Source organism: Prinia subflava, chromosome 1, assembly GCF_021018805.1.
Source record: "Prinia subflava isolate CZ2003 ecotype Zambia chromosome 1, Cam_Psub_1.2, whole genome shotgun sequence".
Taxonomy (NCBI): domain Eukaryota; kingdom Metazoa; phylum Chordata; class Aves; order Passeriformes; family Cisticolidae; genus Prinia; species Prinia subflava.
Window position 1 is genome coordinate 76,870,118 of NC_086247.1, and position 26,518 is coordinate 76,896,635.

The 26,518-nt window shown below is 34.1% G+C and overlaps 1 protein-coding gene across 1 annotated transcript in view; it reads right to left on the bottom strand.

The window, feature by feature from the left end:
• The window catches only part of CDH18 (cadherin 18), a 162,444-nt gene that overhangs the window by 117,058 nt on the left and 18,868 nt on the right, over nucleotides 1-26,518 (bottom strand). Inside the window, exons 2-3 of the mRNA XM_063400407.1 lie at nucleotides 8,865-9,159; nucleotides 2,371-2,490 (exon numbers count right to left, since the gene is read on the bottom strand). Of these exons, the coding sequence (XP_063256477.1) occupies nucleotides 2,371-2,490; nucleotides 8,865-9,159 (415 nt within the window). The remainder of the gene's footprint in view (nucleotides 1-2,370; nucleotides 2,491-8,864; nucleotides 9,160-26,518) is intronic.

Here is a 26,518-nt window from a genome sequence, read left to right on the forward strand (position 1 = left end):
TTTTTATTCCTCATGATGAGTTTCAGCCCTGGCCCATACGGCTGAGGCTGCCCTGGGTCAACCCTAGGAGAAGCTCAGGCTCCAGTCTATTTAGGACAAGCTGTTTTACTCTCCCTGTACTGCACCTCTGCCTCACTCTTACTGTGTGGAGAAGAGCCACAGATAAGCTGACAAAGCTGTTCTTCTGCCAAGAACACATTTTCCTACTTCAGAGTTTGTAATTTGGTGCTGTTCCCTTATACTTTAAATTTATGATTTCTATAGCCTTATTCTATAATCTTATTTAAATTATTCTAACCTAAGCTTTTAAAAATCCAAAATGTTAAAGTCTTCAGATATTAAGTTGTTTAAAACTATGTATAGGAAGTACTAAACTAGAAGTAGCAGATTTTAAGATGAGTATTCACACTAGAGCTTGATATCTGTTTCTGATAGCTTCAAGAAAATTTAGTGATCATGATACAAGACCCTTATGCTTCATAAACAGCATTCGGTAATGAATGTCGGGACCTTTCACTTTCCCTTTTTTCCCTCTTTTATACCTCCTTTGTTGTAAAGGAAGCTTTTGTATATAAGTGTAAATTTAGAAGACTTCCAGATAAAGTATAGTTGAGTTGGAATTGAACAATTGAGGTATTAGGAAAAGTAGGTCACAGAAATACTTGCAAATTCAGAAGAGTGATATTTTTAAAAATTGGTCTTAAACCCCAAAAATTCAAAGTGAAATCTCATAGTGAAAAATTATTCTTCAAGACTTTCCCATCTCTTCCAATATTCTTCTTCTTCCCATTTTATCATACCAAATTAAATTAACTGCTATTCTACAACTATAAAAAGGCAACTTATAAAAGCAAAAAGCTTTCTACTGTTTTCTCACTGTTGCACTATTTACCTCATTTTTGCATTTTCATAGACTATGGTATCAGAATAATTTTCATATTCCAGGCAAATATCAAAAAGACTTTAAGTTCATAAAGTGTTATTAAATCCCTGTCAAAGCCTAAGGCTTGAGGAGGGAAAATACACTACCATCTGTTGTTTCATTATAACAATACTATTTCTTGTGTGATACAGACTTGATGCAGAGAATATCCATTATGATTCTTCCCTGCTAAACAGCAGCTCTAGACTACAAGGTCTACACCATTATGAAAATAAAAATGCAAGCCACTGCCTCAGTGTGCCTGAGCAGTTTTAGAAATATGAACTAGGGTTATATTTCTAAGTACCATAAGGACAAGGGAAGCAGGAGGACTGTACCACTGATTTTCCATTCCAAGCCTTTCTAACATAAGCTCAAAAATTCATAGAACATTTTAGGCTGAGACAGACCTTCCTCCAAGGGTTGTGGAGTTTGGTCTCCTAATCAAAGCAGCACTAACCTCAAAGCTCTCATGTAATGAAACCAGTTGCACCTCCAAGTACCACAGAGTTCAGTGTACACAAGCCAAGAAACTTAAATGCCAAAAAAATAAAATGAAAACTATTTACACTACACTTATTTCACTTCAGCACACTTAAAAAGTTATTATTACTCCTTACAGTTAACTAGGGAAAAATATACTGTCCAGTGTGATTCATTTTTCCCCCTCAGTATTAAAGCTTTGATATAGAAAGGGAAAAACAGTTAAAATTATAAAAAAATATATTTTCTTAAATTGTATTTGCCAATTATTGAGGACTTTTAAATAAACACTAAAAATGTATAATCATGTTAATATCATTACCATAATAATGTTCTTCAAAATATCACACTCTAATAACAACTCCCATCACCAAAAGAGATTTTGCCTCTCTTTAAATGAAACAGTTTGGATACTTTATCCATAACTTATACTTTGTGGAAAAGAATTAAAAAAGCATGATGCATAGAGTTTAAGCATAAATATTTCCATTCATTCTACGTCTCAAATCATAGAATGAATTTTCAGTTAAATGGCAATCCTTCAGTTTTATAAAAACACAAATTATAACAATTTATTTTGGTATATGTGCTGAAGCACACATCCAATAATCCTCCCAAGCCTATCCTTCAGGCAAAACAAAGCATTGAAAACCATAATGTGTTAGGCATACTTGAGTCACTTCCTAAACAGAGTCTTAAAAAGATGAAAGAATGCTATTCCAGTTTGGCTGAATGGTTCACATCACGACACAATGCAAAATTAATTCTGTACACGGCAGGCTCATTTTAGTACTCAGCAAAACATAGCAACTTATAAATTTCATAGTGCTAAAGCAAGAAGTAGCCTACAAAAGCAATTAGAAAAAAAGTCATATGTGCGCTGTGTATGTTGCATTTCACCTATCAGATGTAATTAACCGCAAAATATTAGCTAAATCATATCAACAGAAATATAAAATACCCACCTGTTTTGGGGTCAACAGAAAAATATGGCTGTCCCTGAAGAATACTGTACACTACTCTGGCACTGTTTCCATATGTGGGGTCATCTGCATCTGTGGCTGTCACCTGGAGAACAGATGTACCTGTATATGCAGGAAAGTAAACATTAACTTGCAATATATAAAATTTTCTGACAAATATTTTCAAATACATTAAGAAAACCCTCTAAACTCCTCACATTCTAAAACTGAGAGATTATTAGCATTTTCTCTATCCACCATCATTATAGCATTTTTCAAGGAAAAATAGTTACACTCATTTGAAAAATAAATTACCGTTATATATGTATGTTTGAATTGATGACATACCATCAAACTTAAAGAGAAACTACAGAGATGCAAACATAAATAGTAACTACATGGCGTGCATATTTACGTATGTTCACAGACATAGATCACAAACTTGGATATTGACTTCTAAATAACACAGATTTATGGACTTCAGGATTATCTTCATCCACAATACAAATTAATGTTGAAGATTTTAAAATCACTAGTACAAATGCCTCTAAATGAATAAAAGTTGCTAAATGAATAAAAAAAGTCTAGCTATTGGAGGGCATCAAAGATCTGAAAATGAAATGAGTACTAGAACCTTGTTGAGGATGCAATTTAGAAAGATCAGTTCAAAAGACAATTATTTTTATGCTAGTAATAAAAAAACACTAGAAGAATAAAATCACATTTTCTAGCATATCACTAGGTGGGATAAGTTATGAGCAACACTTTTGAGAAAATAAAATGCATAAGTAGATAGAATGGGGAGAAGTGATTTTTTCATTTCAGTGTATTTTTCAAGGCATGTAAGATGAGTCTTTGCTATCACTGCCAAACACTTCCTGTAAGAAATTAGTAAGTGTAAGATTACAAGTTAAAAAAGGCTCAGACTTCATTATATTTGTTTATCTTTATGCAGACACCACTTTTTACAGTCTCCCTGGTCCAGCATTAAAATACCATAATAACAACAGAACAGGCTGCTCTCATGCATCTGCATCTGAAAGCAGATTCTCATCTAAATTAACCACTGAGGTATTGTGTCCACTCTGGGATGTTCAATTTCACATTTAGTGGAGAGGAGAAGTATGCTTTTGGATTGAAACTCTTGATCTCCTTCACTTGTTGCATTTTGATTTGCCTTACAGAACCATTTCAGAGCGTGCTAACTAGACTCCTTCAGACGCAACTAAACCAGGAGAAGTGCTTTGGCAGCACATCTGATTTATTCTGACTGCTAATAGGCACGCAGTCTCAGAGACCAGGCAAGAGCTAATCTAAAATAAGATTTCACAAATACATATGGCATGGACATCAGTTTCTCAGTTCCAGTTATTCAGCTTCTTAATCAATTTCTTTTGCACAGAAACATTTGTTAATTTGCACACCCTCAGTGTACACTTGAATTAGAAATATGTAAAGTCATGGAGCCTCACTCAGGTCCAGCAAATTAAGCATGAAAACCTTCATAGATTTGGTTTCTAACCTCTTTGAGACACTCTTCATTCATTTGTGCCACACTAACTTGGACACTTAGAGCTGCTGTTTGTATCTCTATTGGAGATTTAGTAAAACTTCATACAATTGTGTCTGCATTTTTAAATACAGTGTTTTCTGGACTCTGAAAAGCTCAAGTGTGTACAGTCTCGTAGATAAACATATTAACAAAACAAGTATAAGGATGCCTGGATGACTTTGAAGTTGACTATTGTAATAAAATCAAGCTGGAGCTAGTTGTATGTTCATAATTATTCAGATATTAATGTTAAAAGTAACTAAACTACTGTATTTGTGTTCATGTGAAAAACTAAACAAATGTGAATTAAAGTTTGTGTATTTTTTTCTGCAAATGTTCTAGGACTCAGTTCAGCCCTATTTATTTGCTATCTAAACACAGAATAAGAGGTCACTTCCAGAAGCAGACATTTCCCCCTGTTAGTCCATGACATTGAAATGCTGTAATGATATATTTCTGTAGCCCAGTTTGCAAGTAATTTCTGGCTTGAGAGGAACTTGTATAGTTCAACCTTGTGGAATCACTAAAGATTAATAGGTTATAGATGCACAATGATTTTATTTTGTAGCTACAAAAAAACCCCAACCCATATCCATTCCATTGGTATAGTCAGTCACCTACCAGAGTTTACTATCCAGAATGCTGGGCAACCTCTATACCTTTTTGTCTATAGCTTTTCCATTTTCCAGGAAAACAGTTACCAAGAGTGTGAGTTTCCATTAGCACATTTCCCCAGAACACTAGGAAATCAAGATGTGTCTTGAACATGATAAACATATCTTGGCTATTTCAGAAGGAAAAATCAGAAACAGTGTGATTTCATAATTCTCCCTTCTTTGAAGACTTTCTTCTCTCTCCTTATTTTAAAAGAATCTTAGTGCTTGTATAACTCACTGATGTGAGTGAAAAGAAACAGAGCCTGTGAAAGGCAGCATCTCACATAAGCAGCTGATGGGTCATTTTAGCATGAATGGAATGCCATTGTATCCAAAAAAATTGCCTCAGTCATTTTCTAATACAACTGTATCTCTCTCCCAAGAAACACCCAATAATAGCAATTTACTACTGAATAGTGGCAAAATGTTCTCTTTCTGCCTAAAAGAACCCTAAGAATCACAAATTTTAACTCAATCTCCCACCCTACCTCTCAAACTCTCTTTCAGTTTAGCTTCATGTGGAGTTAAGCTTCAGAAGCTTAACAACTTCGTTATCTCACACAAGCATGCTCAGTATTTTATAAGATATCCCCACACCAGCCTTTTGCCTGACTCTTGCCTGATTTGCTGAGCACCTAGGAAAGGCAGCTTGTGAAAGCTGCAGGTTAGAATGCCTTGCAACAAAAAAAACCAAACCAAACCAAACCAAACCAAAACAAAACAAAAAAAAAGGCAAAGAGGGTACTTTTCCCTTCCAATGACTCCTTTCAAAGTTAGCATCATTCAGGCTCATCTGCATGACGGGTAAATCACAATTCTGAACATATTTCTATCATTTAGATGAACATCATTTTTTGTTGTTGTACTAGGTGTAATGAAAGATTTAGATGGAGAATTACACAGTACTGCTCTCTTGCTATTTTAAATGTTAAAAATTAAAAAAAAAAAAGTGATCAGATACAAAAGATAAGGGTCTAATTTCTCTGAACACCACAAAAAGATATGAATATCAGACCCACACCTTCCATTCTTTCTTTACTAGCTTAATGTGAAAGTTCCTATAAAGAAAAACTGAGTTGTGTTATAAAAGAACTTTGTCACTCCAGTTAGGCAATAAAAACAACTTTTTTTCCCCAACATGAGTCTCTGCTTATCCAGAGTACAACTACCATTTCATATGCTTTCTCACTACATTTCAGAGATTACAATTGGAGCATTCTGTTTTCTTAGTTAATGCTTTATAAAGAGCTGTAAAACATGTCTCTATGCTCTGAATACCACTTTGTAAGCTTTGTCTTTATTTTCTGGTAAAAAAAAAGATTATTTAATTGGGAAACTAAATTTTATTTTTTACTTCAAAATATCTCCATTTGTTTTTTCTTTTTTTTATATATAGTTCACAAGAAAATTTTGTGACGTTATATCTCAAAGAAAAGGTGAAAGGCAATATTGCATTTTTTCTCTCTGAAGACAAATTTTTAATGTTTAATGAGGCAGTTCCATAAAATGTCTATTGAGAATGCAAAGTTTTATGCATCACTTTGCACAGTTGCCTGTACTATTAAATCTCAAATGAATCAATATTGAACAAAAAACTGAAAAGAAATGATAAAAATGTGAAGTTTAATAAACACAGGGATTCTCTGCCTAATTAAAATAATTCTTAGTACTGTCTGAAAACACTAATAAGTCAACAAAATGTGATTTAGTTTCACAACACAGGAAATTAAATAGGCACTTCTAATAAAAATCTTATTTATGAACAACATTGTCTTCCAGATTATTTGAAATGATGATTACTTCACATTGGAATACACTCAAAAGAAGTTCAGAAACATCTACGGTGCTCATTGATTTCTTAAATAGAATTTATTTGGAATACTGTTGTTATCAGAGAATCCCAGAGTGGTTAGGGTTGGAAGGGACATCAACAGGTCATCTAGTTTCACCTCTAAATTACCTCAGCACTAAAAATCTAACATGGAGTGTTTCACTCATTTTGCAGCTACAGTTAACATATATGGAAGTCTTTTACTGATTGAAAAATATTCTTATTTTATTTTAATTTACATAAAGATGACTTTCATAAACCTTAAAACAGACCACAGAGATCTCAATGTAACTGAGTTTTTCATATTACACAAGAAATAATTTCAGATATAAATCTTGGGTCTTGAGACAAATTTTACAGAAAAGTTTCACTGAAGGTATTGAATATATATTTTCTTTCATCTCTCCAAGAATAGTACACAAAGCATAAATAGTATGTTTATGTTGTGTCACAGTGAAAACGGTGATCTGATATTTGCCAGAAAAATTTAAAAAAACCCTTTTCTGTACTTGTCAGTGACTTGAAAAAACAAAAGCCATAAAAGTCCTGCAGCTTTTACAACTAAATTAAGCTCAAGTTGAGGGTAAAATATTACCTAGGATCTTGAGGAGACAAACAAGAACCTGCTGCTGAATAAGCAAAATAATGGAGATCAAAATTAATGCTACTTAGCGTGAGAACTGTTGCAGAGAGACAGCAACTTTGAAAGAGCTTTAAATGATAATGTAAAAATCAGAAGAAATATTGATGTGACCTCCTGAGAAATTCACAGAATAACATCAACAGTTCAGTTATATATAGACTCCACAGCTAAATGTCAAAAAACTGTGCTAATTATAGAACTAATATAAGTGAGAGAGCTATCTCCATCATTTGACACAAAGAATGTATCCTGTGGAAGTAGTAATAGAGATAGTATTCCTGAAATTGAAGACAATAAAAATGCTTTCAGAATGCAACAAATACAAACAAATCAATAGGAGAAAAAAGAGACTAGAGATAATAAATTCAATGAAAATATAATGTATACCTACAACAGAATGCCTGCATGAGAGGATATGAAAATTCAGGTTTATTCACACAACAGAAAAACTTTGTGGAACAGATACTTTAATGATTTGCCTCAAGTACAACCAGTAAAATTTGATTTATAAAACATAAGCATCAATTCTCTATTTTATCAGTTAAACTTCATTAGTTTACCATAATCCACTCTGTTTTATAACACAAAATACCAACCCAGATTATTCAAATCATTCTTTGGAAAAGAGTAACATGTATGATGTAGATTAATAGATTCTGATTACTGCAGAACTAAGACTAACGTTTATATAAGAATGCTCAATATTGAGAAGATGAAAAAAAGAGAAAACTTTCATAAATTTAAGACAAATAAAAAAATTTACATTAGCTACTTTTGATTTTGAAGATAATATTGATCTCTCTTCCACTATCTTTCCTCATAAGCAGAAAGTAAAATGCCTCTAAAGGTAAAGGAAATAATCAATTAAAATGGTTTCCATTAAAGACAAAGAAAACCAAAGAAAGAGAAAGATGGAGTTAAGCATTTTTGGAAACAGTTGCTAAAGGAAATGAATTACTCATTAAGAGAGTCTGTGGTGTAATGGGACATAACCGAGATAAAAGCTTAGATGATACGGAAATGAACTGCAATTCTAACAGCAAGGCTTTGTGCCACAGTGAATTATCAAAGACAGTTGAAGAAGTTTTGTAAAGAGCCACAATATTCTTACTGGAAGCTCAATGCACTCACTGTAGTAATTCACACAACCATGCACTGTTTGCATTGTCCTGGATTTATGATATTACTCACAGAAATACTGCACTTTTGTCCTTGTAAAAAATTCTGTTGGCAATTCCTCTATTAGAGGAAAGTTATAAATTAATTTCAGCACCAGAGAAGTATTAAATAAAGAAAACTGATTGCATAATGCAGTACCTCAAAGAACAAGAATATCTGATCTACGTACTAGGGAAAACCAAATATTGGTACCTTGTTGAACTTCAGTTCACTTTATAATGAACTTGATAAATAAATATATGTCTAAAATAATCTAGGAAACTACTGTTCCTTTGTGATTAATTCTGTGAATTGTATAGACTGCTCATGTAGACATCAGAGAATTCCACAAAGTGTGCAGTTGAATGAGGATATATGAATACATCTTGTTTCTAGAATGGAAACTACAATTTGCCAAAGAAGGTATGTTAAAGCGTTCGAGATTAAGAATGACTCTTCCCTTACAACAAGCATATGTGTGTGCATACTGCTGTCTTACTATGAATGTCACAATTAACATAGTGGCTGTATTTCTTTTATCATCTCTTCCTAACTCCAATATCATACACTCAATGATGTGATGATAACGTTTACAAACAGTATGTGCCATTTGCACTTGCGAAAAGATTGTTGAATAACAGAGTTTGTTCTCCTTACCCATTTCAGACATCTCTGGCACAGTAACAATGTATGGTCCGTCTGTAAATTTTGGTGCGTTGTCGTTGATATCCTGCACTTTGATAATGAACTCAGATTCGGGCTCAAGTGGCTTGTTTGTCCGTCTATCAATAGCTTGGGCATGAAGTACATAGTGTGTCTTCTGCTCTCGATCTAGGCTTTTGGTTGAATGGATGTCTCCAGTTGTGTCATCAATAATAAATATAGTCCCCGCCCCTTCTCCAGTAAGGATGTATTTGACTGATCCATCACCTTTGTCGGAGTTGGAATGCAGCTGTAGAATAGAAACACATAAAGTCATATAAAATTAAAAATTTCATCAATGGTTATTGCACACAAGATATAAAAACTGTAATATTACTGCTAGCACCCTTCTATTATGTTTTCACCCTTCCCAAATCTTGCCATAGTTCTTCATATGATCTTTCTGCCAACCCAGTCATTTTTTTCAAGATAATTTTCCACCTAGCATAGTTCATTTCTTAAACTGGAATTTCTTGGGTTATGCATCTGTTCTAGAAAACTTCCCTTAATCAAGAATATTGTAATACCTGTGATGGTTCTTGTTTTATTTGGTTTTGGTTTTAGTCCTTCTAGCACTTATTTTACAGCACTCATTGCTTGAAACCCTGTCCTAGCCACTAAACTGGATGCATTCCCACCGAGGATTGCCCACTGCAATGATGGTAATTCAGTCCCATCTACATTTTCTTCTGTGGCCCCAAGGACAGCATCAGTTACTGTGAAAGGAAACTGTACACTGAGCCAGTGGCAGATGTCTGTCCAGGATTACTCTATCCCACAAAAAAATGTAGGCATTTTCTTTCAATTTTGTTTATTTTTAGCTATAAAGTTATCTAACTTGTTTGTATTTAAATTACAGTTAAATTATGAAGTTTGACAGAGACTTTCAGCATTTTATAGTTCATAACACCTTGTGCTATGAAATATACATTAAATATATTATAATCTTCCTTTAGTACAGTAAAATTTTAATTTATTGGGGGATGGAGGGGGGAGGGAAGGAAAACCCAGGAAGTAGATTGATGTGTAAAAAAACCCCCATGAAATAGCTTCCCACTGCCTCACTGTTCCTAGCCTGACTTTAAAGAATTTCCTGTTTAGAATAAAAACGAATACGTGTTCTTTGATAAGAAAGGGTGATTTTTATATAAACTGAGAAGTTTAGTGGATTTGCTTTTTTCTTTTTTTCCCTTTGAAACAGCTTTGAGAACGTAATACATTTATTGAGGAGCGCAGTAAGAACAAAGCAACAATGAAGAAATTAACAGCCCCAGGTATTGTGCAGCTATACTGTGATGTGAAATCAGAAAGGAAATTTCTTTATTTTAAGAAGACGTTCATTTTTATCCTTATTCTACTGCCCTGAATATTTTTCAGTATCTGCAGTGTGTCATTACTAAATTTTGATGCAGAATCTGAGCAAAGCAGAAAGAGAATGATAGATATTATTTTTAATTCTTAGGATGCAAGGTGTTACTTTCCTGTTTTCATTCTCAGTTCAAAAACTATAGGGGGTTGGATAGCGAGAAAATAAGACTTGTATGGTAGAAAACATCTTTTTTTTTAACTTAAAACACAAGATACAGAGGTGATGATATTTTCTAACACACTAGGTGTATCTTTTCTTTCTGTGTCTTTATCTTGCCTTTAAAACTACCTTTCTTGTTATTTGTAAAAGGAGTAAGCATATGATGCTTGATGAGATTTTTCATCCTTTCTACTAAATTATTGACATTATGGTGTTGCACATAACTTATGTCTTGTATGGAAGGGGGCTTGAAAGGGGGAAATTTAATAAATTTAAGTTTTTCAACTCATATAAATTTCAGCCCAACTTCAGTCAATGCACTATACACTTATCTGAATAACCAAAACAAAACTGGGACAACCACTGTGGACTCCCCCCCCCTTTTTTTTTTTTCTTTCTTAATCAAAGAAAGAAAGAAGTAGCAAAAGGGTCTGTTTGTTTGTCATGTTTATATATATGTTTATCGGGCAGCAGAACAGTCTTACAAATTTCATTTACAGTAGTCATTGACAAAATTAATCACTTCCTATCCTTAGAATAATACTGTACTCTATTAACAAAGGAATAATTCACTCTGTGTAAAAAACCAAGAATCCAAATTTCCTACAAAGTCAAAATATTATTTGAAGTGATTTATTCCTAAAAGTAAGAGCAGTGGGTATTCTGTATTCTAGTATAGGATCACTGATACTTCAATTTTTCCAAAACAATTGGAGTTGTAGGATTCTTTTGGGATAAAATGAGCCCTCAATGTTAGTGCTTGCAAATGCTAACAACAAAATGACAAATTTGATGAGTTTATGATGCTATAAGGAGTTCAAAATTAAGGAGGTTTTCCATTGTACTTCTCTCCTTTTACCTCTACCGATGTGTATGTAAAAGCATTTCCACGTATACCAAATAGAGATCTCAGCAAAAATCACTGCATTTATAACTGGAATTATGAACGCATGAATCAATTAAAAAATTGCTAGGTAAGAAAAACACAGAATAAGGAACTGCTGTGGAATATAAAAAAAGTAAGGTTCTCCAAATATCAACATAGGTATGCCATTCCAATACCATGCTGCAGAAAGGCACATTCACAAATTCTTTGTGATGGCATGAAATGCGTGGACTGTTTGGAAAATTAGTAACATTAGCTACTTTTTTTATTGTGAAGAAATCACTATTTGTACTTGTCATCAGTGAAGAAAATGCAGATATATTTTGAGTCAGTCGGTTTCAACATCTAACAGGAATAAAAGTTAAGAAATACAAAAGATATTCAGCTGATTTCATGGTCAATAAATGATATGTTATTCCTGCTAAACATTGTGTAACCCAATAAACTTCAACTGAAAAATACAGGCAAGAATATCATCTGAAGTAAACTATGTGCATATTAATAATCATTGAAAGCCTTCCATTTGAAACTCTCTTTTAAACTGCAGTTGTAAGGCAACAACTGAAAAGAAGTAAAAGCTAAAAGAAGTTCCTGCTTCCTTACTTGAGATATGTCCTATATTGTTTGAAATACAACACTTTGATTTATGCCTTTTAATTTCTAATGCTGAATTTTAAACACAGAGGAGGATTTTGCATAGCAAAATGGCATTTTCTTTGTCAGTTGTTTATATTTCAGTTTTCCCTTCAAAGTAAAGATTAAAGAACTGTTTGTCTTCTTTAATTCTTCCATCTTAGTACAAATTGGTCCAAGTAGAAAAATATCAAGCCTTCTCTCAAAGGCTTATTTGCAATACGTGTTGTGCTGAGAGAGCCCCTGGGAATCCCTGCTTAAGACAATGTTTACTAGATTAATGAGAGATTTATGTCCCTGAGCATGGAGCACTTCTCTCTTTCCTCTCTGTACTATGAAATCATCTCCACAACACGAGGGTTACTCCACAAAAGCATTTCCAATTAAAATAAATGTGATTCACCTCTTAGGTTACAAATACATGGTGTGGGAGACTGTATTTCTGCAGTGCTGCCTATAATAGTTTCCAAGAGACATTGAGGGAGAAAAATCTAGCTGGACAATAGCGGCCTTTCTCTCTGCTTGGGACAGCAATAGCTATTTCTCCTTCAGATTAATTTGACACAGATGAGAATGTTAGTAAGCAATGCAAATGCAAGCCAGCTCATGTTTTGTTCAGACCCAACTTATGTCACCTGGGGAAGTCATCTCAAACCAGCTCCCTAGAAAGGGTGTGGCCCACTTGTGACCCACCTGGGGGAGTCTCCAGTGTCCCAGTCCCAGGGAGCTTCCTCACTCTGCTGATCTCTGACAGCAATGTCTCCAATTCTCCAAACTGGAGTCAGTGCAGGCTTCTGAACTCCCTGTGGAAATGTAGACCCTATGCTAAGTGATGGGCTGGCTTCCACAAACATTACTGCTACTTTGGTTATGCTTCCAACCAGGACATATGTGTTTAATACTCTGAATCTGTCCACAACCAGAAGCTGCCAGAATGTATTCAATTTTCATCCCCTTTGGTCATTATTTCTGTCTTTATTTCTCTGATTTTTTTAGGGAAAGAAGAAGCTGAAAATAATAGCGAATGGACAGATCTGGAATATCCCCTTTGTCAACCCAGTGGCCTACACTTCTTGATATATTTAATAAAAAGTTGCATCCAAGAAGATTTATGAGGGTTCCTCAATCATTAACTAGCCCATATCAGCAGTGTATGACTTATTTTGCAGAACAAGGTGTCCCTGTTTTGCTAAGATTTCAACATTTTTCTTCCATCAGTCCATTCAAAAGCTCATTTTCTTTTAGAATTCCAGCAGAAACTGCAGAAGGACTACATTAATCAAAGGCATGATTTGCAGATATTTGCAATTTTTTCAGTTAATGAGTTTTCTTTATATTCTTATATTAGTTTTGATACTATGAATCTTTAAATACTTTTTTGATGCACTAGCACATTAACTGCTGTAAAATGAATTCACAGATTGAAGGCTAATTGCCCACGGAGTACAGTGTTGTTAGTATTCGTAACTGAAAAATGATCAAGTGGCTAAAGCCTAATCACAACCACAAATAGCTGCTGCTGCTTAGTTACTGGCCTTATTCACTACCAGTCAGCTTCATACATCTGCACTGTTTTAGCTGATGTTTAGCCATTTAATACATCCAAATATTTAAACACACCTACTTGTCAAGCAACTGACCACAAAGAGGCAGAAACTACTGGACAATAGGAAAAAGGCCCAAAGGGAAAAAAACACACCAATAGGTACTACAAAACCCATCCAAAAATTGAGAAGAAAGCCAACATCCTACTTCTACTGGGAATGAGGAATGTTAACAACTCAGAGTGATCACCAAGCTCCCCTGCTCTTGCCTCAGAAAAACAAGCTGCAAACAGGAAGCCATGCATGACCAGAAGAGAAAAAGGCCTGGATAACAGGGGGCAATTGTTAAGTAAAAGAGTTGTCCCTTAGTGATTTAACTGCATGACTGCTTCATCCTGTTTGCTTTAGCTGAAAAATCTGCATTCTTGGAGTGTTGTGTGGGTGGCATTTTAAGTGGGCTGCTTATGATTTTTACAGTATTTTTAATTGGACTATCAATGAATTATTGATATAGGATCTGGATATATCTTGTTCCCGAAACAAAAATATTATGAAGAGATTGCCTTACATGAACTAAATTCAAATCTAAGGCTGATTTGAAAAAAACAAGAACTGTTGCAATAACCTAATGAATTTGATCAGAGTTGAAGTGGTTATGTATATAAACACTTAAAGTATTTTGAAATAATTGCATATAATTAAAAAATATTGTTGAAAAACAATAAAAAAACCCCAAACCATATTACACAGGATTTCAAAAGCAAAACCTGAGTTATGGTAGTGACACTACCATTATGTCTTGAATAAATATTGTGTTCTGTTCAGAGAGAACCGAATTCTTTCTAGGAATGTGGCAAGTCTGCTACATTCTTTCTTTATTTTGTTGTCACTGTCAATCAGTTTAACTTGACAAGAGGGAACCACCCCAATACTACTGCAGTAAAGTCCACCAATGAGTGCCCAACCCAGAGGAATGACAAAATTATACCCAAACAACGTGAGCTATGACCTTTAGCAAAACACAGAGGAATACATTATGTTACTTTGCTTTTGTTGCACAGAATGGTTTATTGCCTCACTAAAAACATCAAAATGTAGAGAGATATATAATGAATTAATGGTAGAGCACTAAAACAGTAAGTAAAAATATTTTATTCTTCCCTCTAATAAGATCTGCAGTCATACTGACCTCCTTTGATGTTTAGGTAGACAAAACATTTAATTTAAAAGAAATGTTACAGTAACTTATTAGCAGTAAAAATTGCATTTAAAATTTTTTCTTGATGGTGCACACTGCAAAAGCAGAGTCTAGCTGATACTACTGAAGTGTTCATTGTGTCTATGCAGTAAAAACATTGTCAGATTTGCTGCTGAGTTGCCTCCCTTGGTCTGAGCTATAATATATATTTTAATGAAAGACACTGCTCTGGGCAATGTCACACATTTTGATGGAATTTTCAGAAGGAATCATTAGCCCAGGAGATAACTGTGCTATCCATAGCAGTGTCCACAAATTGACAAGAAGTTATTCCACACCCTTGTCAAACAGAGGAAGAAAATAGAAAACGGCAATTTCCCCCATCTGCTGAATGAGTTTTCTGAGATAGAAGAAAAATAATTGGATTGCAATCATCCAGGAAAAACACAACTGAAACAGTATTAACTGTCCACAATATAACACTATAGCACACAAACATCTGTTCTTGCAAGATGTTTCCGCTTGCAAGCGGCTTCTCTGAAGTCTGCTCCTTTGGTGCAGCCATTAGGAATACTGTAATGGCAGAAGGATGCAGGTGCATAGGCAATCACATCTGAAACAACCTCAGGCATACTAAAGCAACCCCAAGTGGTCAACATTAGCTTCTATTTTCTTTCTACACAGAAGGACTCCAAGGAACGAAAAAGGGAAAAAGAAAAAAGGAAAAAGAGAAAAAAGTAATTCTAAAACAACACAATAAATTGTTATATATAAAACCGTCATTTTGTTTTCAAAGAACATTATATATTTTTAAGAAAAATAGAATCCCAAATTATTCTTTCAGTGTGCTACGTGTCCATACTATGCATCTTCATTATGGAAGGAAAATAATTACACTCTGGTGAAGTTTTCATCTGAACTCTCTTCACAGCAGTAAGCTTTCATTTCAGACATCTTTTACATGGGTAAATGCTGTGATGGGCATAGGAGCTATTCTCTTTTTTTCCCAGCAAGTAGGATTTACATAGTTCATGGGTTTTAGACGTTTTTAAGAGTTTCACAGACTTGAACAAAAGCAAATCACTAAGAAATAAGAAAAAATCATATTTTAAAAAATCAAATCTTCAGTTTTCAGTGCCTCTTCACAATTATTGTCACGAAATCTGACTTTACAATCAATAAATCTGTAGTCATGGTGATAACTTAGATTCCAAGATCCAGTCAGTAGGATCATATATTTGACAGTTTGAATCCAAGTGTCTTGATGATACATTGCTAATCAAATAAGCCCTGACCATGCATCATCACCGTTGTAAGAAGGGGGTTTTGCTTCTGGTTGTGTTACTAAACCATAATGAGGTGGTGATATGCCAGCATAAAGCACTTCTACAAATCTCACCATTCCTATAAATGGGCACCAGCAGTAATGGGAAAAAAAGGCTTTTCAGTGTATGGAACTACTCTTGGGCACAGGTCCTTCAACCCTCTCACACAGACTACTCAAGCTCTGCTTTGTTTGTAAATGCAGCAGCATTCAGCTATACAATCACAGATGCATTACACCTCAAAAATGCCAAAAGCAGCCCTAGGTACCAATTTCATAACTTGCATTATCTGCTCAAGTAAGCCTGCTTTCATATGAAAGAATGTTTGCTTAAGACATTGAAAAAGTCAAGGTCAGAAAAAAACAGTAAGTGCATATATTCTCTGAAAAGACCCACGAGATGCAAGAGTTTGGGGTTTGGAAACTCACTGATGGAGTGAAAAGCTATTCTTCACTGAAAAACATTGCACATTTGTGACAATGATGGAGTAAAAGTAAGTGTAAAAACAGTGTGTTTCCACACACTGTGTCTTCCGACTTTGTACAGGTGCTTTTGACCTTCATTTCTGGTGCTTGTTTGGTCAAGCTACTCTCACTGCATTTATTTTTTTTTTAATGTGTAGAAAGAGAAAATCAAACTCTTCTTTTTCTTTCCATTTCCAGTACAGAGGTAAAAAGGGGAAACATCCCTTGTAATAGGGTCTTCCAAAAAGAAAAGATGTATCTCTTTTACTGAACAGGAATGCCAACCTAAGGATTATTTAGGATTTTTCTATATGTGAAAAAGCTATTAGTTCTCTAAAATCCTGATCAATAAATTTTGTAATGTGTGTAATCTCCACACTTAGAGATTCTTCTGATATTGAGAGTAATAGAAATAGCTCCCTGCATAACATAGCTGTAAGTGTAATAGTACTCAAATCCTTTTTGAAAATACCATTTATTTGTTTGCTTTTCTGTTTGACAGTGCTACAGCTAATACTGTTTACTCTATGAAAGATATGAAGACAGCACATTAATTTTTAAGCTCTGGGAAAACAACTCTGCTGTGTACAAATGTGATATTCTAAATTACTTCTTTTTACTTTGCTCTTCCTAAGAAATACTGTGAAGAGAAAAATAAATGTGTGACTTTCTGGTGTAGTATTTGTGAGCTATGTAAAATCAGCTAGAGGAAATTTTTTGCCAGTGCCCTGATTACTTACTCAATTACAGAGTATGATTAGGAAAAAAATATTATGTGGAAAAGATCAAGGAGAGATAATTAATTTACCAGCTTCCTTTTATCCCATCCTTCCAAAAAACTTTCACACATTTTTCAGTTTGATGTCTTTGAAGCTAATTTGCTGAGAAATTTCTAAGACTCTGTAAAGAAAACAGGTTAGCTACTGTCCAATGGCTTCTATTTCAGGTGAAAAAGTTGTTTCATTCTGAAGAAACTGAAAAGAATGCAGTACCATGTGTCATCAAATACTGCATATACCATTGTTTCAAAAGGATTTACTCTCCATATTTTGTGAACTCCTTATGAAAGCATATTAGTGCATTTTCCAGGTAAAATAAATACATTTTTTCAATATTAAGAAGATTTTTTTCTTTTGGTCACTTTATTTGGTAAAAATTCTTAGTTATATACTTTTGAAACATTAGAAAGTAGTATCATAACATTGAATATCAGAATATTATTCTATTGGGGTATTGATTCACTGCTTATGCAGTATTAAAACCTTAAAATCATGTTCTGGTTTTGCATTTGGAATGTGATTTCATCTCTTTCATATGGTCTACAGCTTTTCTTCTTGTTGAGTGAAACTTATTTGTAAAAAAACCTGCTTCTACATAGACTTTCCATTTCAACTTTCACAACTGATTACCCCTCTTCTGCATCTCTCTTAAAAGAGAGTATGATTTTTTTTTCTGATTATAGACACTTTCCTTCTTCCTCTAATGTAAAACTCTTGTTTGCTAGAAGCAAAAAGTACTACATGACACAGTAAAAAAAAAAAACAAAACTCCGCAACATCATGTTGAGAGACTACTTCCACAAATTTGAAAGATCACCTGTGCCTCAAAATCCATTGATAATGAAAAATGCGAGCTCTGCTACTTTGAACATCTTTGTTGTGTAAGTCAGAAGGTTCATGCTGAGAACAGAAGCTTATTACCAGCCCTTTCCACAGATGTCATGTAATGACTGCAATAACAAAGTGACAAAGTGATCCTGACTGTTACAAAGATGACTATACTTTCACAAGTAGGAATAAAAAAATAGAAACCTTTCAATGCCAGCGAATGGGAATGTAAACAACTTTCCTTAACTTCTTCATGCTTTTTATTGGCTGTTACAAAAACTTTCTGGATCCTATATGAAATGTAAGAACCTTTTCTGTGCATTTCCCTACTTTACACAAGCATTTCCAAGAATAAATACAATTTCTGCGCTCAAGGTTTTTAAGTCAGGTAATTCTTAACTATCAGCAGTACAGTTTTTCAAAGTGATACTGTGCTACTGCTTCTTTTGTCTTTCTAGATTTACCATGACCCACTGCCTTGTATAAAAACCTGAACTGCCACTAGTGAAAGTTTTTAATTTTAAGACATAACAAACCCCTAATTTTTCACATTGTTCCAGACTTACAACTTCCAGACAAGTAAAACAAAAGTTCTGAAAAAGTTTATAAAACAGATTTACATCACAATTAATGACTGACTGGTGTTTTGGAACAGTTCTTGTACAAAGGCCTGGTGTAATGAGTAAAGTTTTGCTGCATTTTTCATCTGACAGTGTACTTGCAAATGCTTCATGGATTTTTTTTCAGCATAGTACAGACAATCTCCATCTTTTCATGGACTACTGCCACTCTTTATTGTGACTGACAACACACAGTCTAACAATGACAACAAGAAAATATGCTAGACTTTTGAAATAGCAACCAAAGAGAACAAGCCATCCAAATTTCCAGAGACTCACAGTTAAATCTGAAATATACTTAATTGTTCCTGTGTTTAACCCATGAAATATCTTTTTTTTAAAAAAAAAGCAGATGTAGTATATTTTTCCATAATGGGATGTAGAAGAAGTATCTGCAAATGACATCATGATGTAAAATCATGTAACATTTGGTATTCTAGTATTGCTTTAGTAAAAGCAATAAAATTTACATTAAAATTTTCCCATATGTTAAAAAACATAGAAAATGTGCAGAAGAATTTATCTTACATAGCTTTAGCTAAATGGATGTTTTATAATTAAATAATATCTTCTTCTCAAAGTTCTACTTTTCTCACTAAAAAATATTTATGTTCTTTGCTGTCCATTGTAAATTCACGTTTCATGCTCGAACTTGTTTTCATTTTTCTGTAGGACAGATATATCTGGACTGTGGAATTATCTTGAATTTAACACAAGAAAAATCTAGTTGAGAACTACTTTCTTCCAGTTACCCTTTAACAGAAGTGTTTAACAGAAAGCATTTCAACAAAGCAAGTCAGAGGCTTATTGATTTATGAAATGAACAGTAATGTAATCTGCATGTTATTTTAAACACAAAATCTATGTTTCTGATTAAGAAAAATTATGCTTTGTTCACTATCATCTAATTCCAATAGGTAGCACCAATGTTTTCTTTTTGTACATGGAAAGAATCCCAGACACGATGTTTCCTTCACTGCTATCACTTACTAAAGTAAGGGATGAAAAGAAATCTGTTAAAATTTGCTCTTTCTCCAGGACCAGTATTCAAACTATATTAAAAGTGAGAAGCATACTATTCATATTTCAAGGCAAGATATTGCACTCCTTAGTGTTTCTTATGGGCATGATGATACATCTATATTGATGTAATTTACCATTAACATTTTGAAGATTTTTCTTTTCAGAGATGCTCTGACACCTTCTCCCTTCTCTAAAAATGTTCAGGCAGAATAGGATTACAATCTCTAAAGCTGTTGGCTGCTAAGAAACAGATACAAATGATTCTTTAAAACAATATGTGTAAAATGACAGGGAAAGCAATATAAAAGTAGTTCATTCTGGGAGGCCATTAAAAGGACCAACAGTAGATATATTACTACACATTCTTGCTAGCAATACAAGAGAGCCTCAATACAGAGCACATAGCATCTTCTTTGGAAGTTCTTTGCATAGTTTATTCATGAACACGTTTTCCATAAAAGACTGTTTTCTTTACATTTAAACACCCCAGGAGGAAGTGCCCATATGTCCCAGCAGAAGATCCATGGATATGATTCTTATCTCCCAGGGTCTTTTTTTATTAACCTAATAGTGAGAACTCCAAAAATATTTATTCTTTTTCCGGAAAAAATAAAAATAATAAAACATATTGTTTGATATTTCAAACACCCACTGAATACAAGATTTCACTTAGTCATCCTAATGTGAGTAAATATTACTCATATAGCTAAAATCCGACTTGTTCCATGTAAGGAATAATCTAGCAGGTTGCTATGTTCAGTGGTGTTATATAGTCCTAGCACAAGAATTTAGGGCAACAAAGATGTCTATTGGTTAGGCAGCAGAAATAAAAATCATATTTTGACAAGGGGTCAACTTTTTTTTTCCTCCCCTCAAAAGATAATTTTAAGATCACGTAATCAGCTGGAAATATGTTCCTTCTGACCCAAACAATGTTGTGCTAAAGAACTAAAGAAAACCCAGACGAATGTTGGGGATGTTGTAAATATCACATTCTCTAAAGGCATGCTCAAGAAAACTCTGGGTAAAACCACAAATGTCTCTTGCTTCCCATCTCATCTGTTAATATAAATAAAGTTTTTGTTCAGACAGAAATCCACATATTGAAGAATTCTGTGTGTGTGCAAGAGAAGCAAACTACAAAATAAGTATTCAACATCACAACAATGTTGATGGTAAGAGTAAAACAAGAAAGCTTTTATCAAAACATTTCCTCTTTAAATGTCAGTGAGATATATTTTGTCTTTCCTAAGAAGGCTAAATTCCTGACTTGACCCAACTAGTAGAGGGAAAAAAAAAAAAAAAAAAAAAAAAATAAAAAGGCTGCATTCTGAAGAACAGACACTTATCATTTTCATTAGAGATTAGTAACACTAGCACAGAAGTGGTTACTTTAAAGCAACTTTTCATCTATCTGGTTCACAACTAATTCCAACAGAAGTTATACTAAAAATATTGCATATGTCTTCTATGACTTGTCATTATGTGTAGTAGATTGGCTTCAAAACTACATTTTCTTTCATTATTTGATGCCTGACTTTTTCTACAATGCATAAAATCAGAAAAAATGTGGAAATTTACTGTATTTTAATATGTTTATTTTTATAAAACCATCAAATGGTAGCAATTAAAAAAAATCATACTAAGAACTTATCAATACAAATATCCTGTGGTCTGAATTACAAAGTCCTTTTGGCTTACATATAGGAGAAGACTTGTTTCCTCTTTAGGCCCAGGCTTAGATACAAATTACGTGAAAATAAACGAAAGGAGATAATTAAGATGAGGCCTACTGAGCCAACCAAATATGCTCCTTCAGATTCCAACATCTGCAGACACCACATAGTAAAATACTACTCAGGTAATACACAGTGCAAGTCTCCAAGCTGTTAATTCACACCAGGTCATGAATGGCAGGGTAAGTTGGTATGAATGGTATGGTTCTCAAAACATTAAATGGTTATTATTTTATTAATTGCTGACTCGGGCTCAGCTGTCTGTGTAAGTAGGGTCAGGGCAGGAGCAGTGAGCTCTCAGGCAAGCTGCAGAGTACTCAGTGGTACTGAAGATCAAAGGGAGAAGCTTCCTGAAGATTTCAGATCTTTCAGAGCAGAATTACTTTTTTTATTATCATTATTATTTAATAAACTGGAGGTGGATTGTTGTATTGAACCTTTACTCCAAAGAGGAAAATCCCACTCTTCAGCCCAGGATATCACACCCTTATCTCATCATGCACTTCTCCTCAGGCTATCTTACATCCCTCTATCTTTCAAAAAGTTTCATCATGCCTCTTCACTTTCCCTCTTGGCGCTCAGTTCTTGTTTGCATCCTGGCCTGTAATGCTCCTGTTCGCATGCTCCATGTGCACTGCAGTTCCTACAACCCCACCTCCAGCAGCATTCACTCTGAATGCACTGATAAACTGCAATGTCAAGGACATACAAAGATTTAAACATGAGATTTTGGCATTTAATTTTTTTGCTGAAGGATATGGAGAATTTTGGATTATGACTGGGGGCAAAACTGCATTGAATAGAGTTATAGAAATATATGTATATTTTCTAATATAAATAAGTCCAAAACTAAAGCTGATTATTTTAAAATTAGGGTAGGCAATGTGGAATTTTCATTGAATTAAGTAATTCAAAGTTAAGGAGGTCTCTGTCTCAGGACCATCTGTGTTTTAGCCTTTCCTAAACAAATCCAAAGGCTCCATGGGCAGGCAAAAAATGCATTTTCGGTTTAAAAATACAACCTGCCCCTACCCACCAAAATATCCACATTTAGTTATGTGAAGACAGGTGTACACATATTTATATATACAGAACACATACAATCTCAGTGAAGTTGAGAAAGACAGCTTTGAAATACAAATATCTTAGAATACTTCACTCACTTTTTGCATTTTCTTTGGAATGGGGAATCAAGACATTTTCCATAATTATACATAGATTTCTAATATAAAAAAGAAAGCTTCCAGCAGTCGTCTCAAAGCACATGATATGGCTGTGATAACAGCTTTGCAGAAAGACACCAAGGACACATTCAGTAAAGCATGAGCTTGCCTACCATTTATTTCCTCGCTGGAAGTGGTGCTTTCAGTATCATGCTGTTATTCAAATAACAATGTGACGGGAATAGTTGCTTGCAAAATTCTGTAAATGCTCAAGGACAAGTGAAGCCTTGTGAAAGCATAATTTAATTAATGACAAAAATCCAGAAAGCGGTTTCATGGCCCACAGTTGAAATTAGTACACCTAGTAACTGATTAATTCCATTTATATCTTACAGAAGTGATGTTCTTGTTTTACCTCTATGTAGTTTTACTTCTTATACTACACGCACCTTGTGAGTTTTGTGAGTTTGTAATTTTTCCTTCTCATGTAAATAATTATTTTTCAAGTTCCATTTGATCTTAAAACTTGTTCCAGGGAAAAATGAAGGCCTGTGAAAGAGAAGCAAAATGCTACCTGATATTAAATCAGCAAACTTCTTTCTACTGAATATGAATTTTTCCCACATACTCCTGACCAGCAGCAAGCACAGCTTACCGTATATGAATGCATCTAATAAAAGAGTTTTCAGTTGGCCTCCAATGCCAGTATGTATTTAGTAAGCAATACAAGATCTTTTTCAGACTAGTCTGAAATCTAGACAATTATCTGGACAATCCTCTCCAACAATAATAACAATATTTACAATCAAAGTATTATTCTGTATGGTAGAGAAACAAAATTTTTCACATTTCTGCTCCCCTGAATCATGAAAAAGGAGGAGAGAGGTGGTATTTCAAAACCTTACCTGGTGAGAGATGCTTGACTATATTATCAGAAATACTCCCCACTAACCAAGTATTTAAAATAACTTTTTTCTGACACTCTTATATAGGAGTTCTCCAAGGAACTTCTGTACGGAAGAGGTACCTCTCTATGCAAAAGATACATTGATTGGCTCAGGGGCTCCAGAAAAAAATCTAGTGGGCCCTGGAATGTCCAGTATAAATGATACAACACCAGGGAAGTTGGGACATTTTCTGATGTGCCAATAATGACTATACACTTAAAAATCATGCTAGGATAGATAACAGTTTCTATCTGATTAGTTCTGGATATTCATTTTAGTTTGTGACGATTCTACTTATTCCCCTCAAACATCCCCAACTTCATAATGTAGTTTCAGTAGTTAATATACAAGTAACTCTAGCTTATGAATAATTGCTTTAGACAAAACAAAAAAATAAACTAAAAAATAAAACCCAAAAAAGCAAAAAAACACCAAAGAATAAACCAAAATAGAAAAAAAAAAAAAAAAAAAGCAGAAAAACTGCAGCAGAACCCCACACCTCAAAAAAAATCCTGACAAACACAAACAGAAAAATGAAAACATGAGCAAAAATGAATAAAGAAATGAACAAGATGATGCAAAAGAATACTGGTTAAATGAGACAGAGTAGGCAAAAATCTTTAAGAAAAGGTTTAGGCATAGCTGGTCCCATAGCAGGCTAACATTATGGAATGAATGATCTTTTGATGTTTCTTTCTGACCTAAAACTCTGTGGCTTTCTAATTTTTAGAAAGCATTTTTGCTATTTCATGTATAAATCATCTCCTTTCAATCTGTTATCCTTCCTTGATTCGAGAAAGGTAAAAGTTCAATTCTATGAATAAATTAGACTCTAACTTTTAAAGGCAGCTTTTATAAAGGGTAGAAAAAGAGTCTATTTTTTTCAGGGAATCATTATTTCATTACACATCAGCAACACTTAATTTATCTTGCAGACAGGAGTGCTGAAATACTACCACAACACATTTTCTTGAATTAAAAAAAAAAAAAATCTGCAAAAAACTCCAAGCATAGAAACAAGGCAGGTTGTTTCCAGTTCAAATTTCTAAAGAGGTGTAAGGCTTGAAAAATAACAAATTTATTCATTTTCTTACGTTTCTTAAAACAGCTATTTATATTTATATTTAGGTTTAGTCCCATATGAATAAGGGGTTTAAATAGAAAAATAATGTGTGATCATACCACTAATATTAGTTTTAGAGAATTTATCATGTGTTGATTATTTGTCTTTCTTAATCTTTATATATATGTATACACGTAACATTCTGCTATACTGTGCAAACACACAATACGAGGTCATCAGAAGAAATTAATCACTTCTGGAAAAGACAACAGAAGGTTTTGCTGAGGTGACAGTTGTGGAGGAACTTTTAAAAAAATAGAATATTTTGAACTCATAGATACTTATTTGTTACAAGTATGTGTGATTTTATCTTCTGCCCATCATTTCAATAACGTGGTGAGACTTCCCGAAATGCTTGGCAATCCTCCCATTAAGAAGAGTTTCGTATTTTCTAATTTTTAAGCAAATCATGACAAAAGCTTCTTTCTCCTTTACAGCTACAAAGCAGAACAGAAATGAAAAAGCTCTTGGATATTTGGATACCGTAAACCAAAATTTTATATTTTTTAAACTTTTTGTAAAAGGCAATGTGAAAACTCTGAAAGATAATGTCAGTCAGCAGGACTACTCAGCTAATAGATGCTATTGAAAATGTACTGACTCTTCAATTAAAAATCCTTTCCATTGTTCTGGCAATCCAAACATCTCAGAGAGGTGACTGTAATTTAAATTAGGATCATTCATTATGGTTCATAATTGCAGTCGGTAACTTAATGGTAAATAAATGGTGAAGCCTCACTCTCCTTTCACAGTCCTCATGCTTCTGGTTCTGGCTGTTATTTCCATCCTGTCAAGTCTTTTTGCACATAATTGTTCCTTGTTCTTTCTACCTGTCTTGTGTAATGACTCACTATTGATCAATGTGGTGCTGTTCTGGCTGCCCTGAGCTATGAGAGAATGCACTTCTGCACGGCTCCTCTTGGCAGTCTCAGACCTCAGCATCTGCTTAGGGACTCAGCAGTACCCTTTAGCAGTGTTCTCTGCTGTTCCACCTCCTGACTCCAGTTGCTGCCTCCCTCCCCTGCCACCCTGTGCTCAGAATACCATATAAATCCTCAAGGCAGAGGAAAAGGAAAAAATATTAATAGGCGTGACTTATTTCAACAAGATGACCATTTGTGAATGGTTTCCAAAAGAGGAAATAGTAATAGTAAGCATCCAAAATTTAAAGATATGAATGCACAAAATTAGGCAGCTTTACAGAAGATAATATTCAGATCCAACATAAAGATGAAATGTCAGAATCTGACCCATAAAAATATACTTGACACCTTTGACAGGAGGAGAAACAAAAAGGAACAGTGACATCTATATAGAATGTGAAATTTGCCTTCTTGTTGCAGGTATTTATCTAGTTTAAGCAAGAAAAGAAAAACTCTCCTCCTAAAATACACATTTAATTTTCCAGTCATACAGTTAAATTCAGAGTTGAACTGGGGCTTATTTTTCCTCCCTGATGTAGAGGTTCATAAATATGTACGAACAAATGTCTTTAGTTCTCAATGTCCCTCCTTGTCAGGAAACTAAGTTCACTATAAAAGGCAAGACATTTACAACTCTCCTAATCAACAAACATGGTAGTTAATTAATTAATCAAGTTCTATTCGTTGTATGTCTCACATGCCAAATAATCCAGTCACATAGCTTCTCAGTGTGTCTTCTGCTGGGCATCCCATCTCTGTAGAATGGGTAAGAATTATTCCTTTACACCTTTTAAAACTCCCAGTGTATGAATAACATAGGTTCTATTATCCATTACCTCATCCAGATCCTGCTACTGCCACATAACAAAGATCTCTCAAACAAAAGTCA